At 47.9% G+C, this 24,387-nt stretch overlaps 2 protein-coding genes across 6 annotated transcripts in view; one reads left to right on the top strand and one right to left on the bottom strand.

The window, feature by feature from the left end:
- Positions 1-8,536: 8,536 nt before the first annotated feature.
- Positions 8,537-11,853, bottom strand: LOC119215959 (putative fibroblast growth factor 1). 3 transcript variants are annotated; one of them, XM_037468538.2, is made up of 4 exons: positions 11,682-11,853; positions 10,353-10,545; positions 9,968-10,071; positions 8,537-9,758 (listed from the first exon to the last, which is right to left on the bottom strand). In XM_037468538.2, the coding sequence occupies exons 1-4, from the start codon at positions 11,721-11,723 to the stop codon at positions 9,579-9,581; spliced, it is 519 nt and encodes a 172-aa protein (XP_037324435.2). In that variant the 5' UTR covers positions 11,724-11,853; the 3' UTR covers positions 8,537-9,578. The 3 variants fall into 3 exon arrangements, with proteins under 3 accessions (XP_037324435.2, XP_037324436.2, XP_062414219.1); XM_037468539.2 differs by lacking the exon at positions 11,682-11,853 and adding an exon at positions 11,065-11,642; XM_062558235.1 differs by lacking the exon at positions 11,682-11,853 and adding an exon at positions 11,474-11,641.
- Positions 11,854-16,384: 4,531 nt separating this feature from the next.
- Positions 16,385-24,387, top strand: part of LOC119215709 (rho GTPase-activating protein 26-like) — a 45,074-nt gene continuing 37,071 nt past the window's right edge. The window contains exons 1-2 of one of the 3 annotated variants that reach the window (XM_062558001.1): positions 16,385-16,842; positions 16,925-17,188. In XM_062558001.1, coding sequence (XP_062413985.1) covers positions 17,035-17,188 — 154 coding nt within the window. In that variant the 5' untranslated portion in view covers positions 16,385-16,842; positions 16,925-17,034. Of the gene's footprint in view, positions 17,189-24,387 lie in introns of all 3 variants that reach the window. The other 2 variants (XM_037468096.2, XM_062558000.1) reach the window with 2 other exon arrangements.

Raw genomic sequence — 24,387 nt, 5'->3', positions numbered from 1 at the left:
CTGTCACAGTCACTGCCATGGCCCAGAATCCCCCCCCGCACACACACACACACACACTGCCCCTGCCCATCCAACCGCATGTGCACACACACTCAGACATCAAGGGTGGTGGAGGCTGGAGCCAGAAGGGGAGGGGGAAAGGGAGGGGGGGGGGGGCGCACAGGGATAGCCCCGACCGGAGGCACGCTTCTAGACTTGTGGATGAGGCAGAAAAGCCATTATGGATTGTTATGGTTGGCTGATCGCTCCCTTTCAGCTGCTGAGCTGCACACAAAGGCATCACGCAGAAGCTAAAATAATGGATCTCCTCTCCACACACCCCCTCCGCAGCGCAACGGACTTCATGTGATCACAGTTGCATGTTGGGTAGGTGGAGTGAGTGTGTTTCTGTGAATCAAATGTGACAAAGAAAGAGAGACCACGAGAAAGAGGATTTTCCTTCTTCATCTTTGTGAGCATTTGACAAATGGTTCATCTTCATTGACTAAAAATGTTCACGGGAGTCGATGTGCTAAAGGTAATGTAATCCTCAGGTGTTACCAAGGAAACAAAGCTATTTTTAGTAAAACACATACACATGAATGCATGCACGAGTGCGGTCACTCCCCTCCCACACACAACCATGACAAAGGAACCACATCCTGCTGAATGAGACGCTGTGCTGCCCCTCTCGCTCGGCTTCATTCTTCATCGGAGGGAAGGTGCAGACCACTGGGATTCGTGGACAAACCCTCAGAGCCCCGTTACCTGCCTTCTGCAAACAGCCCGCCTCACTGTGTTCCAAGATGGAGTCATTGATTCCCCATATAGCACAGTGGCTCTTGTTATGTCATTGGGTGGCATTGAGGGGAGCTGTTCTATAAATAGACCTGCAGCCATTTATAGACCGATGCGACGCCTGAGTGCAGCTTTTTGCTAAGTGGATGACAAAGGATTGTGTACCATCGATGGCCTCGCCTCTTGTTGGTTCGATTTACAATAAACCCAATAAGGCCGTTAAAAAATATTATTGAGAGTGATATTTTCTCCATGCAGCATGCCACTGAATCAAACATGTGACCTTACAGCAACACTAATAGGACCCTTTAATAAGTCTGCCTCTTTAGGCCGAAGGTCACCCCGATCCCGGGGGGGCATTTTTAATTTTTTTTAAATTAATTTTCCGGGCTAGTGCCATCGCCGGGGGGAGAAGTCTGCATTGTCGAAGCCGAACAAAGACACAAAGGACATATTTACTAATGACGGCCATCATAGCACCTGCACCCATTGTTTTCTACGTGGGCAAGTCGTCATGGGCTGATGTTAAGTTGTTTGGACGAGCCCGTGTCGTGCTATTCCTCCACATGAGCTGCGCTGTCTTCAAAAGTGTTTTCAAACCCTATTTATCGCTCTTGCAATATGAAATATTGTGAATTTGTGATTGAAGCGTAACCGGTTAGTTTGGCAAATGCATCTCCTTCCCTGAGTTTTCTGCAACAGTTCTGGGCCTTGCAGCAAGACAGCAGCAGTGGAGTTGGGACTTAGAAGCCGTGCGGTATTGAGAAATTGGCCGTTCCCTGACAAGCGGGGGCAAAACAAACAAAGTACGGGCTTATGTGCGCTCTGTGTTGCTGATTAAATGATACCAAATGCTTTTTCTTGGGATGTCGGTAGGTTCATTTAATAAATTGTCTTAATGCTTCGTGGAAATGTAAAAAAAAAAAAAAAAGTAGTGATAAAACCGCAGTACAAACTGCTCAACCTAATATATCACCAAATGGGTAACATTGCACCGCCGGTCCTGATAATGAGGGATACTTGTGTCATGTGTGAGGAATCAAAGCCAGCCCACTGTTTATTTCCCCCCTAACCGGACTTCTTTCTAGAGCGCGCATAACCAGGATCATTGCACTGACCTCCGTGTAGGTGGATTTCAGAGGTCTCTGTTTTTGAACGCATTCCCTACAAAGCAAGTCCTTGTGACCCGGCGTGTTTGTGTGTGATTGACAGTCACTGCGGCGAGAGGAAAACAGTCAATTCATCGTTGGCCGTGAAGCCAGAATCACCTTCCTCTACCTTCCTGGCTCCTTCTCTCCCTCCCTCTCAGTCACCCCCCCCCCACCCCCCTCCCCTCTCTCGCCCCGCCCCCCCCACCCCTCCGGTCTTCCCATGGGCCCCACAGGAGATGATAAGGTGATGTCATACCTCCGCTTCCTGGGGATGTGAGTAACTGTACACTGTGTGCCTTGGGCCACGGCTGCGAGTGTGTTTGTGCGAGTTCACGAGGACGTTTGTGATCTTGAATGAGGGACAACGGAGAGAAGAAGGGGGGGAGGAGAGAGTTAGTGGGGGAGTGAGTGCAAAAGCGCCCTGGACAAATGTTTTGAATGCTTGAACACACACACACACACACACACACACACGCAGGAATTAGAAGTATTGTAGTACTATTAATTTCACACAGAGACAATTTTGATTGTGTTTTTAGTACTATGTGCCCAATAAGTATGCTTCAACAGCACAACCAGGACTAATCAGGAAAACTAATGTGCAGCCAATTTGCTGTAGCAAATTCATACAACGTAGAGAACACAACAAAGCACCACTGTCAAAGTTAAGTTAGAATTTACAAATGTTTTTTCCAAGCATTTGAGTCTGCGCAGCACTGAAATACAGTGAAATATACGAGGGCCGCAAGTCACAGTGACTTTTTTGAAAAAGAATGAAACGAAGCACAGCTCAGTCCTGTTCACTCCTGTTTGGACCAACCCGTCCGTCCTGAAGACCTCGCCGTGCCCCTGAGTCCGGGGAGGGGGGGGGGGGGCAGGTATGCTGGACCCGCGGCGTGAAGCTGTAAAACAACTTTCGGTGTGTGCTCGTTCCTTCATAACTCAAATACAAATTAAAAAAACCCGTCCCTGTGAGCCCGGGAGCTGCGCGGCGTGGTCACGTGCATCTTTCATCGTCTCGGGCGGCCGGGTTCAGCTGCGCTGGTGTTGTTTTAAGCTACGAGCCAAACTCCTGTAAGACGTTCTGCAGAGAGCAGGAAAGAATTCATCACGAGCTCCCATTAGTCGTGGAAGTGGCCCTTAAATTAGGTTTGATAGATTCTACACTTTTTGGGGCCAATTTTCTGCTTATGTAATTGAGTCAACCACGACAATGACAAAAGATATTTAGTTTCCCATAAAGAAGATTGTTCTGAAAATGAGCCTTTTTGAAAACGTGATGACACTGAACGCCGCTCAGCAGAGAGCATGAAGATGTTTTTGTTTGGTTGGTTTGATCTGACGTCCTCACTTTAAAAAAACCATTTCAATCAAAATTGGAAATATTGTTGAAAAGAAAATTCGTTTTCATCTACGTACTAGCAAAATGTCACATGCTAACGAAGGATCCGAAACACTTTGTTCAAAAAAGTTTGTCTTTCCTTGGCGAAATGGTTCAAATGGCAGGACAAAATGCTGGGCTGCTGAACCCAGCATCGATTAGGTTCCCTCTGAAAAAAGTGGTTTCGTGGCCGGTGACCTGGAGGTCCACTTAAACCTGGAGGTCCACTTAAACCTAGAGGTCCACTTAAACCTGGAGGTCCACTTAAAAAAACGTTGGAGTCGTAAGACAACAGCAGACGGGGCCCTTGTCTTAATACTTAATACTCTTTTTTTCACACAACTTTTTCTTTTCTAAGCGTCCTTTCTCTCTGCCCCCCCCTCCCCCCGCCTCCCTTTTCTGTCCCATTTGCTCACCTTTCCATCAGACCCCTGCTTTTCCTCCCCCCCCCCCCACCCCACCCCATTCCTCCGCCGCCTCCTCACCTTTTGAGGTCAGCGGACAATGGGGCCACTTCAAAAAAGGCCGCTTCAGACATTCTTCCTTGAGAAGGAGAGAGAACAATTACAGCTCCTCCTCTCGTCTGGGCACACACGGATAAAAGAAGGAAGGAAAAAAAAAAAAAAGAGGATGTCGCCTAAAATCGGAGAGGAAAGGAAGCTGAGACAGGACAAAATGGGGGGAGTTAGTAAAGACGTGAAGGAAGAGAGAGAGAGGGGGGGGGAGCCACAGCATCCTGCAATGACACGGCCGCAGCGGGAGCTCTGTGGGACGCACGTGGAATGTGAGGCAGAAATAGGCCCCAGGGTTTGTTTTTAGGGATCTATTTTTTTTTTTTCTTTCTTCCAGCCGGACTTATTTTCATTTTCATGTTCCGAACGGCAGGAAGGGGAAAGGGAAGAGATAAGAGGTTAAACTTGAACGCTGGTTTTTTTCCCAGAAAAGGAGACCAGGCAGCGACGCGGGGAGGAGTGGGCGTAATGGCGTTGCTTGCGTGTTCGCTGCTAAAATAAGAATCGTTCCGTGACGACTTCCGCGGGAAGGAAGAGAGGGTATTGTTTTAATCGCGTCCTTGACAAAAGCCCAGTCATGTTTGAACTTTTTATTTCTTTTGCAGAGGCGGGCTTTTGCCACCGCTTGTGTCGGCAGAGGATGTGAGACTGAACGAGAGATCACATCGTGGAGAGATTCAAAAGAGGTCGTTTTTGGCTTCTATGACGTCATTGCTTTAGAACCTTCCAATCGTGTGCAAAGACAATAAAGATTAAAAGTTAACAAGAAAGAAAGCCGAATGACTAGTTCCACCTCTTCTTTTTACTTTCCAACTTTTTTACATTTGAGTTGAATTAACAATGATAATTGTCAGCGACGTTGTTTACTTTAATGAAAGGAAGACCTTTCGCTTCCTTTCATTGGACGTCACGATGACGTTTTGGTTTCTTTATAATCGGATGCACCTAAAATACCTTTGGAACAATACAGTACATTTCTCCAGCCCGGCCCTTTTTTCCTTGGCGTTGCAGGGCCTCAGGAAGTCATGAGGAAGTCTAAAAACGTCATGATACGTCGACAGGCGCTCTAATAAAAGGTCTTCTCAGCCGCAGGAACAAAAGCTCAGCTTCCCCTAGGATGCTGAGTAACATGTCGAGACATCAGCTTCCACCCAAAAAAAAAAGAATAATAGTGCGTTACAATAATGGTCAGCGTCAAGCTGCAGCGGGGAAGTGAACTCCCAGAACGCTGAAACGATGAAAGGAGCATTAAGCGGCGTGACTTTAGTGCTAAATATTCCATTCAGGGTATTTTTGACCATCGCAGGCGTCATCGCTGCAGTGGGTCTATGTGTGAGAGTGTATTTCTGTACGTGAGACATCACAGCTGAGAAGAAAGGCCAGCTTCCGGTCTCTATAAGGTGTGTGTGTGTGTGTGTGTGTTTGCCTACTCACTAAAACAATGGACAGCAGTTGTCCCAAATTTGAAGAGGCACAAGCGCTGTCACACTGAATGTGTGAGACACTGTGGCGAAGACTTTGTGTTTTATAAAGCGTGTAAGTGAAGCTGAAGGGGAGGGTGGGGGGGGGGGGGGGGGTGCGACTTGGAAAACAATCACCCATCTATTATCCACCATCCTTGGCGGTTTGAGCACATTTGTGGGATCCTTCCGGGATGCGATTGTGACGACGGAGGTCCATCTGCGGACACTTTCCGCTGCGTCACAATCCTCCTTTTTGTTCGGATTGCTCGACGTCTACGGCACCTATCGGCGTGCCGATGAGGCGGAACACGACCAAAAGGGTCGTATCTGCTCCCTCTAGCTCACTATTTTACCACATTTCATCATCCTGTCGGTCGAGCAATGTTGAGCCTGTACAGCGGCGGCGGAAGTCCATAAGCCTTTTTTATTCGGTGGCCTGCAACCTCTTGCGGCCCTCGCGTGCGCACGCTCCAATCAAAACATTGACCCCTAACGGCACACCCACTCCTCCGGTTACACGGCGAGCGGCACGAAGCCCCCCCCCCCCTGATGTGGCAGCTTTGAAGAACAACAAGCCACGAGCACATCGGCGAACCCCAAAAGCTGCACTGAAAAAGCCGCCCCGGGTTGCTTTTGGATAATTGTTTTTGCTGCTGCTCATCTTACACGGCCGCGAGCCGGTCACGCTCCGGCCGGGGAAAAAAGGAGGCAAGACGACCCAAACGAATGCCATGTGAAGAGGGTCAGACATGTAGCGCACCAAGGAGACACGCACCAATCCCCCCAGGGCTCCTCTTCTTCTTCTTCTTCTTCTTCGACCAGGGACTACTGTGTTACTTTTTATTCTGAGGCTTCATCTTAAAGGGGGTATTGGATATCTTAAGATATGGTATCTTAAGAGAAAGATGCACGTTTTGGTCTTTCCAGGGCAAATCACCTGTAAAAAAAAAAAAAAACGTCGCCTCAGGGCCGACCGACAGCATTCTCCGGCGTGTCAGAACCGCTGCCTCTCGTTTTCCATGCCCCCCCCCCCCCGGCCTCCCCCCCCCCCCCCCCCCCGTGTAGACTCCCCCCCCTCCCCCCCCTCCCTCGCGTCCTCCCGCCTCGAAGAGCGGTAGCAGATGGGGGGAGGCCATCGTCAGCATTTCCAGTTGGAATCAGCTGACAGATTATGCGTCCCCGCATTTCCTGTCGATGTCCGTGCGCGCGCGTGCGCGTGCGTCAAGGAGAAAGGTGAAGGGAGCAGCGTGCATCGCATACAGTAACGTGGACCAAGCATCTCTGTTTTCACGACGAGGCCACCAGAAACAGAACGAGACGGAAGGAAGGGGTCCAGTGACTTCAGGGAGAAATGGGTCAGTATTTTAGTGTTGGACCCGGTTCGCTTTAAAGGAGCATTGCACCGTGTGAACATTGTTTGTTGGAAACGATAATGGTGTTGGGACACTTCCTCAGATGAGAGGATTTGGTTTGATTTATTTTGACAGAATTAAAAATGTGTATAAATAAAATTAAAAAAAGTATCGCGGCTCATTTCCATTTTGGTCCTTTTGAAACAAAAACGAGAGAAATAAGTGAGACTTCATGTATGTGCATGTAAACAGGTGGTAAAAGTAAAAAAAAATAAGAAGAAAAAAAGGGGGGGGGGGGGGGAGAAAGCAATAAGCCAGAGACGGACGCTTGAAGAAGGCTGGAAATCGAGAGACGGGCAGGAAGGGAACTTTAAAAAAAAAAGTCGAAATTGAGGAACAAGAGAGGAGTAACAGATGAGAAAATGTGTCCCAGATCCATGGTGTGTGTGTGTGTGTGTGTGTGTTTGCTAAAGTGGTTTGTGTTGCAGGGATCTTGGCTGCTGTCAGGCTCGGGGACTCCCAGAGGAAGCCAGTCCTTGTTCAGTTTACAGTGAATGATTCCCTTCCTGCCCTGCACAGCCCTGCAGGCCAATAGCCAACCAGGTTTGTGTGTTGTGAGTGTGTGTGCGTGTGCGTGCGTGCGTGCGTGCGCGTGCTGTGCTGCTTCATTAAATAGAAAGAGGAGAGAGACTGTCCTCTAAATGAGAGGTCAGAGGTTGGACGCTTGTCCACCAACATCCGGGTGTCCTTTCAGTGTTCTCGACTCAGACTGACCTACTTCCCCTCGTTTGTTTTTACACACCAATTGATTCTGATAAAGAATACAGATTTATCTTTGCAAATATAAGGATCAAAACGTCCAATTTGCTGCTTCTCAAAAATGAATTTCTTTTATTTTTTTTCTCCTTCCAATGGATTAGAATAATGACTTTGTAACCACTGATAAGAGAAAAGATGAAAATATAGTATAAGGTAGTCGTGTTAAATGTAGTTTAGACCAGTTTTTTATCCAAAGTATCGTTACTATAAGGTAAAAATACCTTATAGAACTAACAATGTGATGGAAAGGAGGATCATTCGGCTCTGATCTGACCTCTACGGTTCAGCAGAAAGTCGTTCCTTAAACCTGAAAATGCAGAACTACATTGCTCAATGTAAAACATGCGAGTGTCACTCTCTAAGCGATGATTCATGGCGCGATGCTCCTCGCCAAGGCTGTTCGAGTCCCACGACAATAAGGAACCTCGGGCTGGAGGCCTCCCAAACATCTTCAGCCAAGTTTGGATTGTTTCCCCCCGGGTCATCATTTCCCCCGGCAGAGAGGCCTCTGTTCACGACGTTTTCAGGCTGTCTTACTACATGATCGCACATCAGGTTGATGTGTCCTTAAGGTTGCATCGATACTGACGTCATTCATAAAGTGCGTGAGAATGGGTCAACTACAGGAAGTTGGCTGTGGAAGCTCAGCTCGATTATTGGTCTAGTTTCTTTGATCTTCTCCACTTTTAAAATAACTGAAATGTTCTTCTGGATTTACAGTACAGATGGTTCAACGTGCCACATCGGCAGCAACTATGTGGTTTCTTAGATTTACCGTGGCTTATTGGTTGCTGGTATTCAAGCGAGGCCCAAACCTGAAATAATACGAATCTACTTTTGAAGCCGCTTTGCAGGAAGCCGGATGAAACTGAACCAATGAAACTAAAGCAATGCTTCCACCTTGTGGCCAATGGATGTGAGTCGTAACGTCTGTGGGGGGGGGGGGAGGAATGTGTGTCCGGCAAACACCTGTGAGAAAATTTCTCACAAAAAACACAAAATGTTAATAGACACAAATTCTGGAAGCTTTGAACACTTTTTTCACCTGGTTACGTTTTAAGAAGAACGTCAAGCATTGTTAGGGAAAACAATATTTATCTTTTTATTGATAATAATGCAGACTTTATTTCCCACATTTAACAACGCTTAATATAAAATGTATTACTTAAAAGGAAGTTGATCAAACCAAAGTTTTTTTCCTTCATTATGTATGTATGGATTACACAGGCATCAGCAAAAATTACAATGTATCAGCAGCACAATTTTACAGATAACTATTCACAATAGCAATTTAATTTTTATGTTACAGTAACGCGCGTTTTAACCTTAAGAGAAATATGTGGGCCAAAAAAAGTGTTGCTCAATATTATGATTATATTGTCCTCAAACGAACCGCTCTTGAGCATTTGATCTCGTCAGCGTGATACATTCTTCTTTGGTTCCGTCTCGTCATGAACACAATAACAACTCAATAACAACCTCCCTAAAGTCAGACTGTCAGCTGACCCCAGGCATGAAATAACAATAAGATAATATAAATATAAAAAATGGTCACATTTAAACCCTCACCAGGACGTCCCCCCCCACCCCCCCCACAGGTCAGGCACTGAAATACTTACATTATTCCTACTATTCCCTCCACCGCGAAGTCGTCTCTTTCATGTTTACTGCCTTGTTGGTTTCTTTTGTGCCACATGTGATCAATTGCAAAAGTATTTCTGTGTAAACCCCCCCCCCGCCCCCCCCTCTGTTTGATGTGTTCCACAGAGGCGTTTCATTCGGGCTTTCAAAGCCAGCGCGGGTTTGTCGAGGGCTCGACATGCGTCGATACCTCACGCATTCTCTGTCCGGAGTGAGAGGGTGTTTTCAGCATTTCCCCCCCCCGAGGGGGACATCCTCACATCCCCGTAATAATTCATACCAAGTGTAATCGCCTGCTTACATGAGTTGGAGTCACTTTTTTTTCCCTCTGCATAAACAAGAGGGATGAGAAAGAAGAAGAAAAAAAAAAACAGCCGTCTCCTGCGTTGGCCTCAGGCCTCACTGCCCCGTTGCGCTGATTTCAAGCGACCTTCCAATCGGGAACACCGTTGGAGCAGGAACGACGGGCTCCTCTTAGCGTCTTATTTCACCGGCCTTGGCAGGAAAAAGACGGCCTTTTGACCCTGGTTGGTGTCCGGTCCGGGCTTGGGCTGCCCATTCCTCTTCAGCCCCACGTACCACTTGTACTTCTGCGAGCGATACGTGTTGTAATGGTTTTCTTCATACTTCTCCAGGAAGTAGCACTCGTCGCTCAGCGCTTGCTGAGGCGAGAACACGAGGGGGGGGGGAGAAGAGGAGAGATGAGGAAGGTTTTATTATATCGACAGTCTTCTAATTGTGAAGTGGTTTTAAACTGCCGAATGATAGGAATCTACATCATTAATCTGTAATTGTGATGTAATTCCTTCATGGCCCTATCGGATGCTCTTTGATGTTTCCATTCAAAACCAGTTATTTTACGTTATCTCACCGATCCGTAGAGGCCTCCTTTTTTGTTCATGGCGAGGTACCTTCCCGTCATCTCGCCCCTGATGACCAGCACTCCCACACTCACAGCCTGCAGCCTCAGGATGTCTGCGAAGCGACATTACGACATTGTTCACCGCAAGCCCTTTTCTCGCCCTCTCCCAGGAAAAAGGGGAGGACGCTTACACATTTCCGCGAAGCCGCGTTTTTCTCATGAAATTAATTCTTTTTGGAGGCCCCCCCCGACGTCTCAATGTGTTTACGAGGCTCAGTTAAGTTAGAACTTCCAAAAGCTATTTGGACTATTCCCTATTGTGTCACGTTTCTGCTACGTTTCGTATTTTCGGGCTCCTGAACTAAGAAAAGACAAATGAGACGCCTTTCCTCACCGGAGGGGTCGTCCTCCTGCCTGCCACCGCTCACGGTTCCGTCCGATGAAATCCTCAGGTTGGGACCTCCGTTCGGGCAGTACAGTCTGGTCGGCGTCCGGTGCCCCTGCCCGGGCGGCTCCGGGGCCGCGGGTCCGAGCGCCGGCGCCGCGACGTCTCCCCCGGACATCCTCCCGCGCCGCAGTCCCTGCGTCTGCAACGACACGGCGGATCCGTCGGCCCGGCTGCTCATCGTCTCCGAGAGGCATGGTTGGGGTTGGGGGGGGGGGGGAGCACCAAGAGGGAGACAACGCCGACCCTTCGTGATGCGATGACGGGCAGAAGAAGACAGAAACCTCGCCTCCCCCACGTACTCCCTCTCAACTGTGCGTCTGTTTCTCTCTCCGGCGGCCTTATTAAGGAAATCTATAATAAGGCCGGAAAATCATGATCGGCGCTTTTTCTCCGACTGATCATCGCCTGGTGAGAATCATTTACAGATGGCCCGTGATGTAACGCTCGCCCCCGAAGTCAAGGCCAAACGGCAGGACAAACAACGCGTGGCCCGCAAGAGAAGAGCTGCAAATGGGGAAAGTGCCGGCAACAGTCTACCGGAGGACATTTGTCCTCGCGAGACCTTTGTATCGACGCCCTGCATTCGGCCCGCCTTCAGAAGACGCGCGTGTTAAACATTCAAACAGATCTCCAGCAGCCGAGCACTCTCGAGTCTTACCAGGAATCCAGCCAGCACCGTCTGTCTGACCCTTGGACCGTCTGCCTCCTCAAGAGCTTTTCCGAAAAAAGGCCTATTTTAAAAGGCCCCCGACTGTCGGTGTAAGCTCTTTTTATCTTGAACGGTAGAGATCCCGGAGCAGCAGTGGCTGCAGCGAACGAAAAAAAAGGTAGTATGGAGGCAGTGGGAGAGTAACGCGGCGTACAGCTCGATGCTCGATGTTATCATTTGTAGAGGGAAGCCAGAGGGAGAGAACAGCTGGAATAGAGACGGGGGGCTGCAGCTCCCAGCTGGAATGTCCCGGACAGGCACGAGAAGGAGACCAGGGCGAAGAAATGGATAACGGAGGGAGAAGGAAAGCAAAATACACCCCAGCAGGAAAGCCACAAAGAAGGTATGCGAGGCCTACCTCGCTCCCAGAGGCTTTTCTCCGGACGACACGCGTCTTTCTACGGGATGTGAGACGTCGGTCTGTGTCCACGAGGACTTTCGGACTGTGCCGCTGGTGGGAATGACGTCAAAAGTCCAAGCGGTCACTGAGTCAGGATCCAGATGTGTGGGAGGATAGTGTGTGTGTGTGTGTGTGTGTGTGTGTTCATCATGAGTCACGCACCTACCTGTGAGATGGTCATGTGACAGTCCTCCCCCCGAGCAAGCATGTCCTCTTCTTGTCCTCTTTTTTTTTTTTTTACTGAATGTTTGAATGAAACTGTCCTTGACTTTTCTCCACCAGTGAAGTGACTGGACGTTAGAGAGTTACTGTTAGTGCGTCCCTCTATATTTGTACCCTAACCCCCCCGACCCCCCCCCCCCCCCCCTCCCTTCTGACAACGTGAGAGCATCTCATTCTAACGGGCCCGCGTCAGGACTAAAATTAGCACCGTAGAATAGTGAGACGGAGTGACGCAAGTGTGCAGGCCATGGGATCCGGGCGCAGCCTGGAAATGAGCGGGGCGGCGCGTCTGACTGAGCACCGAAACATCCTCAGTGGGCCGCCCCCCGCCCCCCCCCCCCTCCCCGGAGACAACGCAACACAGAACCTTCCCGAAAAGAAACGAAGACGGTGACCTCAGCTTCCCACAATGAATGGTGCATAATTGCAGTGACTCCGCTGCACAGATGCTCAGAAGGATTCGCAGGGGCCCATGACGTCTGGGCATTGCATGCTTTGCATTTCTGGAAATTTAAATGATGTCCCCCTTAAACATTTTCGTGGGTTGTTAGCACACAACCCTCACTTGCCCCCCGTGCCAATCGCTCGACCCCATTTTGGCACTACTTCACACTCCCTGCATCCGGGCTCTGACTTTCCTTCTTTACGCTCTGATGTCAATGAGGCATCACCGTGTTGTCAAAACACTGCACGCGATGTTCAGTTGTTGCAAACACTTCTCAAGTAAAATCGCAGAGCGAGACACAAATATTCAAATCTTTAAACATTCAGGCCGGTTGAGGAATTTGAGCAATGCGATGTTGAGCCTAATTCATTTTTGTGAAGAGGTGAGGGAGGGGGGGGGGGGGGGGGTGAGCGGGCCGGTTTACAGTACTTCACCGTTATCTGTGTGTACCAAGATAAAAGCTGCATATTTGTGGGCTGTTTTATGTTTGAAAAGAATGGGCCTTCGCTGAGACGTTTTACCAAAGGAGAAATGGCTCTTTTGACACTTTGTTTGCTGTTTTTTAAGTGTTTCTCTCCACTACTTTAACACATTTTCTACATAGCTTCTCTCCGTAAACAAAGACACCGCAGTGCCTTTAGACTTTTCTCCTCTAGAGTAAGTGAAGGCTTCTCTTTCAGACCCACATTTGCCCACATTTACCGTCTGTGTCGCACATGCAAAGTGGTTTGCAGCCTCAGTGAATAATTCACCACAGTTGCCTCGACTCAGTTTTCTTCCAACTGTAAGCTCCTTTTGGGATATTCCATTCCCTTCCATTCCCATAATCTACATTTTTACACCTCTCTGTCTTGTTAAGTTGTCAGAGATGTAATATTTTGCAGAGAATCAGTGGGGGGAAAAAACGTGACTAACGTGAAAAATGGGGCCCTTTTTTTCTTTTTTTCCCCCCCTTTTGCAAGCTGCTTTACCTTTATGTACCAAGAGATGGCAGGATAGACCCACCCTCAAAACCAACAGAATCATTTTGGCCCTTTTTTGATACGGCGCAACATGAGACTTTACCACAGACTACACAATCGCAAGAACAACCGTGTTAAGTATAAAATAAAGTGACATGTGAAAATAACATCTTGTTCTCTCCGATTTGTTGAGATTACCACTTTTACAACCACGATGTAACTGCAGCCACAGGCCACACGCAGTGTGATTGCAGCCTTGTAAAAATGACGAGGCGCTTCCCCGGCTCACAGGAACGCAATCTGCATATCTTCAGCGTCAACTAGCCAGTGTGTGAGTGTCCTGTTTCCGACGCGGCCAGCTGCCTTCGGCTGTCCTAAATGCTTTGGGCAGAAGGACATCCTCTGACTCACCAGAGAGGAAGCTCCTCTGGCTGAGAGTGCGCCACGGGGGGGGGGGGGGGGGGGGCGTCCGTGTCCTCCCCCGTAGGAAGGAAAGGGCAGATAAACAAATGAAAAACTGTCTGGAGGTGACAGACAGAGTAAAAGGGAACCCCCCTTGAGCCACAGTACACCCACCAGAACAGTTGCTTTAAGATCGATGTTTTAGATTCGAAGCTGTGACCCGGAGGGCTCTTCAACGTTGTTGTGAAGAAATGTTGTATCATATTTCCTTTAATGATGGATAAACACCTTACAAAGTGCTCTGGATGAGAATGTGTGTCGCTCGATGAGCACTGGGGTGACTTACAGATGAGAAAATGGCATCAGCTCATCAGATTGCATCGTGTTTCAAAAAAGGAAATGGAAATATGGATACATATTTTTAGCTGTTGTTAATTATGTTACTGTTTAAACAGGAAGCTTTGGTTGGAAGGAGAGGTTGAGGCTGATGAAATTAGGGAGGGGAAGTAAAATGCAATTTGCAGCCCATTTATTGCCATTAAGCGTCACAGCAGGTATTGGTTTCGGCCTTCAAATACAATCAGTGGGTCTAATGTTGAAGGGAAATTCCTTCTTTTCTTAACTCCTCTTCTTGAGATGTCAGAATCAATTAAGAAACAGCAAAAACGACAGACTCCATTTATGTTGAAGGTATAAGAGACCGTTCATTTGATTTCAATTTCAGTACATGAGCTCACGGAGGAGGTCAAGATTAGATTGGGGGATGCTGAAATTTGACATTTGACACAAAATTGATCCAATTTGCTTTTGCGAAAGTATTGCTTGTGAAAAAATGGATGTCTTTAGTGTTTTTCAGCATGTCCTGTGGACCACTAGTAATATTCGATGGACTGTGGCCATTCAAAAAACCCAACTACAAACTGGTTATTTCTGGTTCTTAAGCAACTTCACAAACACAAATAACAACAGGCCATGACTTCCTGTAAATCTCTCTGTACGCCACACTGTGACAGATGGAGGAGTGAGCAGGCGACCAGACGCTGCGCTGTGCTTTGGCAGAAGAAGTGCGTGCCTTTATCTGAGCTGTTTTCATGCAGGAACCACAGACTCACACCGTGCATAGACGACCTACCTGTAATTTAAATAAAAAACATATAATCCTGTCATTATAAGATAAGTTTAAACTGTGATGTTTGCAGGTTTTTACAGTTATATAACACTATTATTTTGCATTTGTCTGTCATTCCTCCTCAACCTACTATTTTGTTGAAATAGCAACCACGATAAGTATGAAATGTAATTGAATAAATACATGAATTGAATTGTACATGATAAGAAGAAACGCTGCGGTGCAGTGTTTGGCCTAAAGAGGGCGCCAGAGAGTGAAGGCAGCTTTAAACCAGAAAGTCTAAAACGCTGCACAGAAATTCCCAACGCAGGTTGAAGTGACGTCATGGTCTCCTCCCACCAACCAGGCTCTCTGCCCGCAGCGTGCAAAGATCGTTTATACTGGAGAGGATGACACTGTACTCACTGTAAGTGTGCTGCAACTGATCCCCATAGCAATGTTTCATACCCTTATTTCTCACCAATTATAGAATTACATTAAGTCCTTAAAGTGGGTATGTTAGCTTGAAAGATATCTGAAGTCCAACTTATTTGATTATTCCACTCCCACTCTGCACAGATTGCAGTCAAACCTGCACAAAAATACATATTTGCTCAGAAAATGCCGATAGGCTACTCTCTCTATATTCTTTAAACAAAGGGAATTTACTGTATAGATTATTGTCCAATTTATTCTTCCTTCAATTTTCCCACCATGTGGCCTAGCAGCATCTTATACATACCACAAAAATGCCACATAATAGAATTTAAGCCATCCCTCTTGTTTAAATTTGTTAAAAAGAAATGTAAGCAACACTAGCAACAGGGTTTTAAGGATTGTAGTGTTAGCCTGTCAGTCAGTCCACCATTTCTCTCCAACTTGAGCATATTAAGAATTTTAGCTCATGTTAGCATAGCTCAAAGCAGACTCACATGGTTGATACTGTGGATCAAGCCATTTCTAGTTTATTTTGTAGCACACGTGTAGGAATGTAGAAACATTTTGGATAAGAGTATTTGGCATACATGTTTACCCAAAGGATGAAGCTCATAGATATATTTATATATATATATATATATATATATATATATATATATATATATATATATATATATATATATATATATATATATATATATAAAGGCTAGATGTCTCGCCTGCATGGCGGCCATCTTGGTAGAGTTTGCTTGCTCACCCATAACATTGTGCTGGTAGTGATACATTTTTAAATAACGATAACTTGCTAAGCGGTTTGGTTTATTATAAACGATGACACTACATACATACTATGAATAATTGTTATGTTCTAAAAAAATGTATAATGTTCTATAATAGGCATAAGATTTCCCTTTACAAATATACATCAAGAAATGCAGTGTTGTGTCATAACTACATCTGTGATGTTTATAACAAACCAAACCGTTTAAAAATCGTTTGAAACATTGAGCAAGTTATTATTATTCAAAGTACATGCACACAATGTTATGGGTGAGCGAGCGCACTTTACCACCAAGATGGCGGACGTTCTGTGCTCCGCCGTGGGACATCTAGCCTTCATATATTCATATGTCAATGATGAAGCCGCCCCGAAAATCTCTCCAGGAAACAGCTTTTCTAGAAACACGATCCGAGTGAGCCCGCCTCATTCTGTCCCATGTCTTTGTTTCTGCTCTCGAGTAGCTCCAACTAAGCCCCGCCCCCCACCCCCCCCCCGCCAACAGCAAGGTTTTAGCGCTCCGCTCCAGCCATCGCATTGGCCGGGAGCGACGTCTCTCCGGGGGATTATCCGTGTCCGCGTAGGTCGGTGACGGTGCGCAGCGCTGAGCCGAGCGGGGCCGTGAGGGGAAGTCGAGCATTTAAAAACCGCCCAGGGAAGACACCGCGCGAACGGGGGCTAGTTTTGTCTTTCTTTTTTTTTAAATTTTTAATTCCTCTGCTGCCTCCCGCCCTCCTTCCCTCCTCGTCCCTGGTTCACTCCACGATGCAGCGCCGGTTTACCTGAGCAAGTGTTTTTTTCTCTTTTTTTTCTTTCCCTTTCTTATTCCCACCAAACGAGGACCTGGCTGTGACTTTTCTTTTTTTAAAATTTTTAATTTAACGTAATTAAAATTTCCGCGTAGGACCGCTGCTGCCAACCCGAAACAAACAGCGGGACTCCTGCTTGTGTTCGACTCGAGAGAGGAGCGAGGTAACGTAGGCAGGCTTTGCTCTGGGATACATCTCCGCCCGCTTGTTTACATGTTGTAATTGGATTTTCCATCCATCAGCAGCAGCAGCAGCAGCAGATCAGGGGATCCCCTCCATCCTCCTTCCTCTTGTTCCTCCTTCTCCCGTTTTTTTTCTTTTCTTGCCGGCTCGTCCAGGTTTGAGAAAGGAGAAGATGGGGCTACCTGCTCTGGAGTTCAGTGACTGCTACCTGGACAGCCCGCAGTTTAGGGAGAGACTCAAGTCCCACGAGCTGGAGCTGGACAAGACCAACAAGTTCATCAAGGAGCTGATCAAGGACGGGAAGGCGCTGATCCAGGCTCTCAAAAGTAAGTGTGTGTGTGTGTGTGTCAGATGCCTTCAAGGTTCTTGTATGTTTCCCTCACACTGATACTGTGGTAAATGGTTCGGTGTTGTTCAATGTCGATGAGGTTTTGTTTTTAAAACTGATCTCCATCCAGTGAAACGGCTCTCACTCGAGGGGGGTTGACCCCGGGTTTGCTTCTTTTGGTGGCGTGGATGGATACCTTGACACGTGGGTTACCAGGGTTACGGGCCTCCAGCGCCACCACCCAAATGGTGCTTTAAAAAAAAAAAAAACAATGGATACCAGTGTGTTTAGAGGTTGGTTTTGTTTTTAGGTTCATGGGATGTTTCCAACCCGGAACCAACGCGAATACAGGACTACATATTTCAAGCAAGCTGTTTTCCATAATATGTAAATATAATCCCATGAAAAATGTGTGACTGAATGAAAATAGTGATGCGGGGCTTCAAGAGACAATGTTGCTAGTATTACTGTCCTGTCTCCATAGTCCCCAGAAGACAAAAGGACAAAAAGCTGCTGCCTCCACCGGTCCCGTTGCTCGTATGGTTTTAGTGGGGTTTGGGTGAATCTCTAAGCGAGGTCACAAGTCCGTTCTACCTTTTTTTTGAGGAGAGCGCCGATGAAAATAGTCTGGATGTGCTGATGCACACGCTGTTCCCCTCCACGCCGGGACACCCTCTAGTAATATGCTGGCTGTAGATAAGCACCTCAAACTGTCTGAACTACCGCTTTAACACGCCCACTGCTGAGAACATGATGACACTCTTGTTTGTTTTAGCCTTTTCACATGAGGCCTTTAAGTGTAGAGTTTAGGAGCCACCTTGAAAACGTCTTTTTTCTTAAAAACTAAGATGGCAGCCACACACACACATACACATATATATATATATATACAGTGAGACACGTGTGTGTGTGTGTGTGTGTTCGCCAGATGTCATTTAAGGGCAGACCTAGCATGTTATTTCCGAGCCTGTAGAAAGGAGGAACTCTTTCATGTGACGCCATGTTTTTTAGCTCAAGGTGTAAGGAGTTTAAGTTCATGTCCCGCGTGTAGCATCTTCTCCGTGTCATGTTGCGCACACATACACGCGTTACAATAAAAGTGTGACAGAGCATTGTGTCCTTTTAGTCGAGTGGCCTCTTTGTGCGCTACATACATAACCCACACTGTGTGTGTGTGTGAGAGGGGGGGGGGGGGGATTCCCTGTAATGGACCCTGTACTGCTGCACACACCCCGTCGCGTCCTCTCTCCTCTCTGTTGTTCCGAGGCCACCTACGGTGCCGCTGGGGAGCAATAAGCAGGGTGAGGGCAGTCGCTCAGTGGGTTCAACTGTCAACGGGGCTGATAGATGAGGGTCACACACACACACACACACACACACACACACACACACCATAACTATTGTCCTATGGGCTGGTGGAGCGAGTCGACACTTAAAAAAAAAAAAAAAAAAAAAAGGTCCAGCGCAAAGGAAGAGTATGTGCTGAGGGGCAAAAGACAGAGAAGAGGGGGAGGGGGTTGTTGTTGAGAAGAAAAAAACCCTGACATGGCCTTATTTTCCACTCGCCTATAGAGGAGCACAGCGATGTAGGTTGCGAAGAGGAGACTGGGAAGGGTTGGATGATGGAGGAGGAGGGGAGGAGGTGGGGGGGGAAGAGTCACTGGCCAGAGGCTTTCCTCTGCAGACGTCACGTAGGAACAAAGAGGGGAGACTCGTGTGTGTCTGTGCATGCAGCGTTAGTCCAGGGTTATTAATATTGTGGGTCTGCTCAGACAACATATACCTGTACATTACTGCTTCTGAGAAGGTGTGTGTGTGTGTGCTTACTGCAGTGTAGCGGGGGGAGGGGGGGTCTTCCTCCAGCTGTGAAGTAGTGTGGAGGAGAAAGAAATGAGGGCACGACTGCCCTACTCGGCTCTCCTTGTTGCCTCCTTTTTTTTTCAGGGCAGACTGTATTACGCGCACACACACACACACAAAGAGTCACAGACTCGTACTGGATCAAAAGTACGTATTTGGCCTCAAAGAAGTTAAAATGTCACCAATGGTGATGGACCGTACTTACAGCTTTCACACTACATGTCATCATTCACACACTGATGACAGGAGCCACCTCACACTCAGTGGCACCTGCCCATCAGTAACTAACACACACACACACTGAGGTCACAGCTACAGGAGCAATGTTGGGGTTAAGTTTCTTGCCCAAGGGCACATCGACTTGCGGGTTAGCCGGGGCCTGGGTTTCGAACCCCCAACCCTCTGATTGGAGGACCACCGTGCTCCCCACTCACCCACATCCACCCAGAGACCAATTTTCCTCATTATATTGGAGTTGGGCGGCCACACACTTAAACTTGTTACGCAATGGAGACGAGCTATTTCGCCCGGTACGACTAGAATTCCTAAGCTTGTTAAAAATCTAAAGGTCGTAGGGTCGCGTAGCTCATAACCGTCCCCACAGAAGTAGAAACGCCTTCCAGAGTGAGGCCTGAGTCTCTGATGTGGACTCCAGTCGGGGGGTGAAGCTGCTAAATATTTTAGCTTGAGGGCTCATTCAGTTACACAGCAACGCTACTCCGACCCGCCACTTTGCTCGTAGATGTCTTATTCCTGTTTTTACTTTTGTTCTGCTGATACGCCGCCGGCCCTAAAGACTCACGCGTGCAGTTGTGAAGGCAGCTGTTGCTCCTGCAGCGGTTCAGGAGTGTTGATGTTCACACATGCATCACCCCCCCGCCCGCCCGCCCGCCCACCCACCCAGATAGTTTCATTGCATGTTAACTGTAACGGAGAAGATGTAGATGTTCAAAAATAAATTAGATCTACTTAGAACTGTGTCATCAGAGGAACTGAAAGAGGAACTGCATAGTTCCTTATGCTCTGCAACAAAAAACATTCAACATTTAAGAGCACATGAATCTGTAAAGAAGGAAGTGGGAGTCACACGTACATATCTTTAAATTCACACCTAACCGGCAAAACTAAAAATACTCCTCTGACACTTTACAGTGTGCAAATCTGCACAACTGTAAGGCGTCATGCAGCATTTCGGCTTGACTACAATGTTATGGTTCTCTTTTTAAGGACAACGCTGTCGTCATTTCCAGGCCCCTAAATGCAGATCATCGCCATTGAACCAGAAATGACCCCACCAGGTGCGTCCCGTTTCACTGAGAGGTGCAGATAAAACCTCCTCAGCCGAACGATATAAAACAAGAGAACCACTTTGGGGAGAGAGACTCCGTCGGGATGAAATGGGTCCGCGTAACTGCAACTTTAAACCGGCCTGCACCTTGTTCCACCCGACCGCCTACCTTGTCCCCGTGCAGCTGCACGTAACAAGCGCCCCTGCTCACGGGGCTTCAGCGTCGCTCCGTCCAAACGGCTCCGTTTCATTGGGGGGGGGGAGGGAAGCGGTCTGCCGTGGAGGTGATATAATGTCTCCTGCGATCCAATGAAAACCAACTTGGTTCAAGAATGTTCTTGACCTGAGCTTCAGTTTATTCTTATTGCTGCAGCTGTCAGCCTTTTTCCCCCCTTTAGAAAAAAAAGGCAAATGGCAGAGTTGTAGCCATAGAAATAAATATATATTTAAAGTCTTGGGGTATCGAACGTTTGTCCCGGAATTGATGCCATTAAAAAGAAAAAGTACCCTTTGATGATGAGGACTCTGGAATGTATTTCAGTGACCACAACTGCAGAGTTTTAAATTAAATTGCATTGTGTGATTTATTCTGTGAGCGTTTCATGTAGCGAGGGACTCGCCCCGTCCTCGTCTCGTCTCCGTCTCCAACCCACAGCGTCCAAAGTGAACTCTTGAGAATGCTCTTTAACTTTGCCGCACACGGCTACCTGATCGCGTGCTGTTTGCTCATAAAAGAGAAAGCTGTGCTCTTTATTGCAGGAGGTCATGGACACAAATTGCTTAAACGGTGCTGTACTAACGGCAGATGGAGGGTGGTAAATTATCACTCCCCCCAACCCCCCACCCCCACCACCACCCGCCTCCAGCATGGACAAAAAAAAACACAGCAGCCTGATGGAGCTTTAATTTCAACTTTCTATCACTTGGAAGTAAATGACAGCTTAGACACAGAGAACGTCTGTTATGTTGTCTAAGAAGCAGGTTTTACGGTTGATCTGCCCCCAAAGCTCCAAAAAAAAAAATGTGGGTGGGGGGAGGAGAGGGTTGGCTTGCTTGAGTATGCCTGAACTTGAATGAAATATAGCTTCAGGAAATGTTTAAATTTCACTGCCTTTAGGCCACCAGGAATAGTCAAGAAGTCCAAAGGTTACTGTGTGTGTGTGTGTGTGTGTGTGTGTGTGTGTGTGTGTGTGTGTGTGTGTGTGTCACCAGCCAGCCGGTTAATGTTTATAACATTACAAATGATTCTACTTGCTGAATTGTGTGATTGTTGAGGAAGAAGTCTGCTTTAAATGTAATAACACCGTGCTTTCCCAAACAACACGCTCCTGACTAAGGTTACTCATTGAATGCCATACGAATGAAATGCAGGTGCTGTTTTTTTTGTTTCCTCTCATACTGGGGGGGGGGGGGGGGGGGCGAAAAAAACGGGAGACGGAGAGATTTTATATGAACCAATCAGCTCAAGGTCGTCTTCGACTCCTCAGCCTGCAGAGTTGAGCCGTCGGTCCCAAATTGAAGACGTGTAGGAGTAGGAAGTCTCGGACCGATACGCCGCCATAAGAAACCTTGCACTCCTCCAGAAAAACGCCCCCCCCCCCCCCCCACACACACAAAAAAAAAGTTAGCCGGAGCACTTGCACGAGGTAATTTAGCCCGACAGGTGTGGCTGAAATCGGGCAGAAACGCACAAAGACACCCACACCCACACACATGCTTACTCTCACACATTCATCCGCACATGCTGACACATGTTGTTGATAAAATAGCTATTTTCCACCCACATCAAAGCGGCTTAAAGTGAGTCAGAGGGGAGGGGGGGGGGGAGGAGAGCCGGCCTCGCGAGTCCGATGGCGGCTTCTCAGGAGGAAGGAAGCTCCGAAAAGCAGATCGCGTTTTGTCCAGGAGGGACGATGATGTCGTCTTTTCAGTCAAGGGGACAAAGGAGTGTTTCACGTTGTATATGTCGATCTCCAGGGTTTCTTGTGTTGTTGTTGTTGTGTAGAAAAGTCTCGGCCCTAGTTTCCTTCACCAGCCCTCCAGAAACGTTTTGGATGTTTCCATGTTGAGCGTAATTTCAGTCATCGTTGACCTTCCCAAACACTGATTCCTCTTCCCTCCCCTTTTCCACATTTGGAACCTCATCCTAATTCCCCATACATCGCCTCCTCCTTGTGTCCTTCCTCGTTTCCTTTTGTCATTCTGACATGGAAACGCCTGTTTGGCCTTCTTCTTTCCTCCAGCCGCTCTCATCCGGTTTCTCCTTCCCGACGCATCTCTGTTTTTTGGGGTTATTGAAACGGGGAGAAGCGCTTGCAGAGGAACCCGCTCTGTTTGAAATGTCCTGTGCAGAGGTGCGCCGTGTTTTCTTTTGCAAGCCCCCGTCCGAGCAGATGGGCTTTAAAGAGACTAAGGGCAGTGAAATCTGTCCCCATCAATTCCCCCCCCCCCCCCCCCCCCACCCTCTCGTTTTCATTCGGCTGGACGGCAGGCGCAGCCAGGCCTTTGGGATTCGCTTTGCCAGATGTTGTTTTAAAAATAACGCAAAACGAGACACAGGCAAACCCAAGCGTGTGGTGAGGTAATCACACCGGGCATCAGTCCGAAAGGCCAACACGGCGCTGTGGTGTCATGACGTGATTCGCGGAGAAAAAAAAACACCAGCTGTTTGTTCGTCGCATTTCTGATCCCCGAGACGCGCATGTAGAAAAGTTTATTTCCACGTGTGATCGCATCCCACAGCCAGACATTTTCTATTTCTTTTTGTATCCCCCGTTTTTCTGTCCCAGCCTCCCTGTACATCTCTGGGTGAGCGGGATGTCAACGCAGCGAAGGATGAAGAAGGGTTCCATCGCACCTGTCTCCAGGAAGCTGCTTGATGCTGCCTTTTCAGAAGGACAGCCCGTTATCCCGAGTGCCATCTCCAGTATCAAAGCCCGGTGGGGGGGGGATTTAATCCAATCAGATTGCGACTAATTTGTAAACCGCCTCCAGGAGCCATCGGAGGAAGCTGCCCTTTCACCCACAGCCACGTGGGATGGCGATTGCACGCTTCTGTCTTTTAGCTTGAATCCAACGTTTCGGGTCTACTCAAGATGTCATTTAAAGTTGGAGCTACTGCTCAACTTGCACCCAAGAGACTGGGTGAGACTTTGAAAAATAAACATGATCAGATTCGGATCTTTATCTGCGCTCTTATTGACGTGGGAAGCTCCTGGTAAGATAGAAACGCGTCATTTTTACACTCACTTTGTGTCGGTGTATTTGAGTTCGGAGGAGGGGGGGGGCGGCAGCAGAGGGGAAGACTCGACTCCATTGCTGGCCACGGCCAACCCAAACAAACCGCAGTCCGCCGGCATGTGGAGCGAGGAAGTGTGTGTGTGTGTGTGTGTGTGTGTGGCTCCCATCCTGCTCCAAAAATACCCCCCTGCTAAGAATATTTAATCCACGGGTTACCGCTCTCTCTTCCCTTTCTTTTATTATTTTCTCGTTATCGCTCCCTCGCACGTTTGATTCTCTGACTGTACATGCAGGAGGGGAGGGGGGGGGGCGGGTGGTGCTCTGGTGCAAAGCCAAAACTCTGGCTTAGTGGGGGGGGGGGGGGGGGTAATCTGGTAGGTCTGGTTGTCATTGCCGGTGCACAGGTTGGTTTGCTTCTGGCCACTTGAGAACTATTTTTCAGACCGTCTCACCCTGAGAATGAGGGGAGGTGGGAGGGGGGGGGGGTGTAGATGGGGAGGGAACTGAGCTTGGGTGAGTGTGTGTGTGTGGGGGAGGGGGTGGGGGTGGGGGTTTATGTCTATCTCTTCTGGAAACGATTGCAAACACAGGCCGTCTAAGGGGAGGCTTGTGGTAGAGGGTGGGGCCCTTTTTACTACACCACATCATACGTGTGGAGGGTTTGAACTGTCAGGTTGATTTCGTGGTGGGATTTGTAAAATGTGATAATGACAAAGGGACGTGCCTCATCTTTGACATTAAATATCCTCCCGCTCCGGTTAAGGGGATTTATAAGAGCGGGGATTACTTTCTTTGGGAAGGCTGATTTG

The sequence above is a fragment of the Pungitius pungitius genome, chromosome 16 (genome assembly GCF_949316345.1).
Source record: "Pungitius pungitius chromosome 16, fPunPun2.1, whole genome shotgun sequence".
Taxonomy (NCBI): domain Eukaryota; kingdom Metazoa; phylum Chordata; class Actinopteri; order Perciformes; family Gasterosteidae; genus Pungitius; species Pungitius pungitius.
Note: the sequence above shows the minus strand (reverse complement) of the source record. Positions and strands in the feature narration are given on the sequence as shown.

Coding starts and splice junctions, on each gene's coding strand:
- LOC119215959 (XM_037468538.2), bottom strand. CDS start 11,723: ATGCTTGCTCGGGGGGAGGACTGTCACATGACCATCTCACAG. Junction 10,546..11,681: donor GTCACATGACCATCTCACAG/GTAGGTGCGTGA, acceptor GTGTCGTTGCAG/ACGCAGGGACTGCGGCGCGG. Junction 9,759..9,967: donor AAGGAGGCCTCTACGGATCG/GTGAGATAACGT, acceptor TTCTCGCCTCAG/CAAGCGCTGAGCGACGAGTG.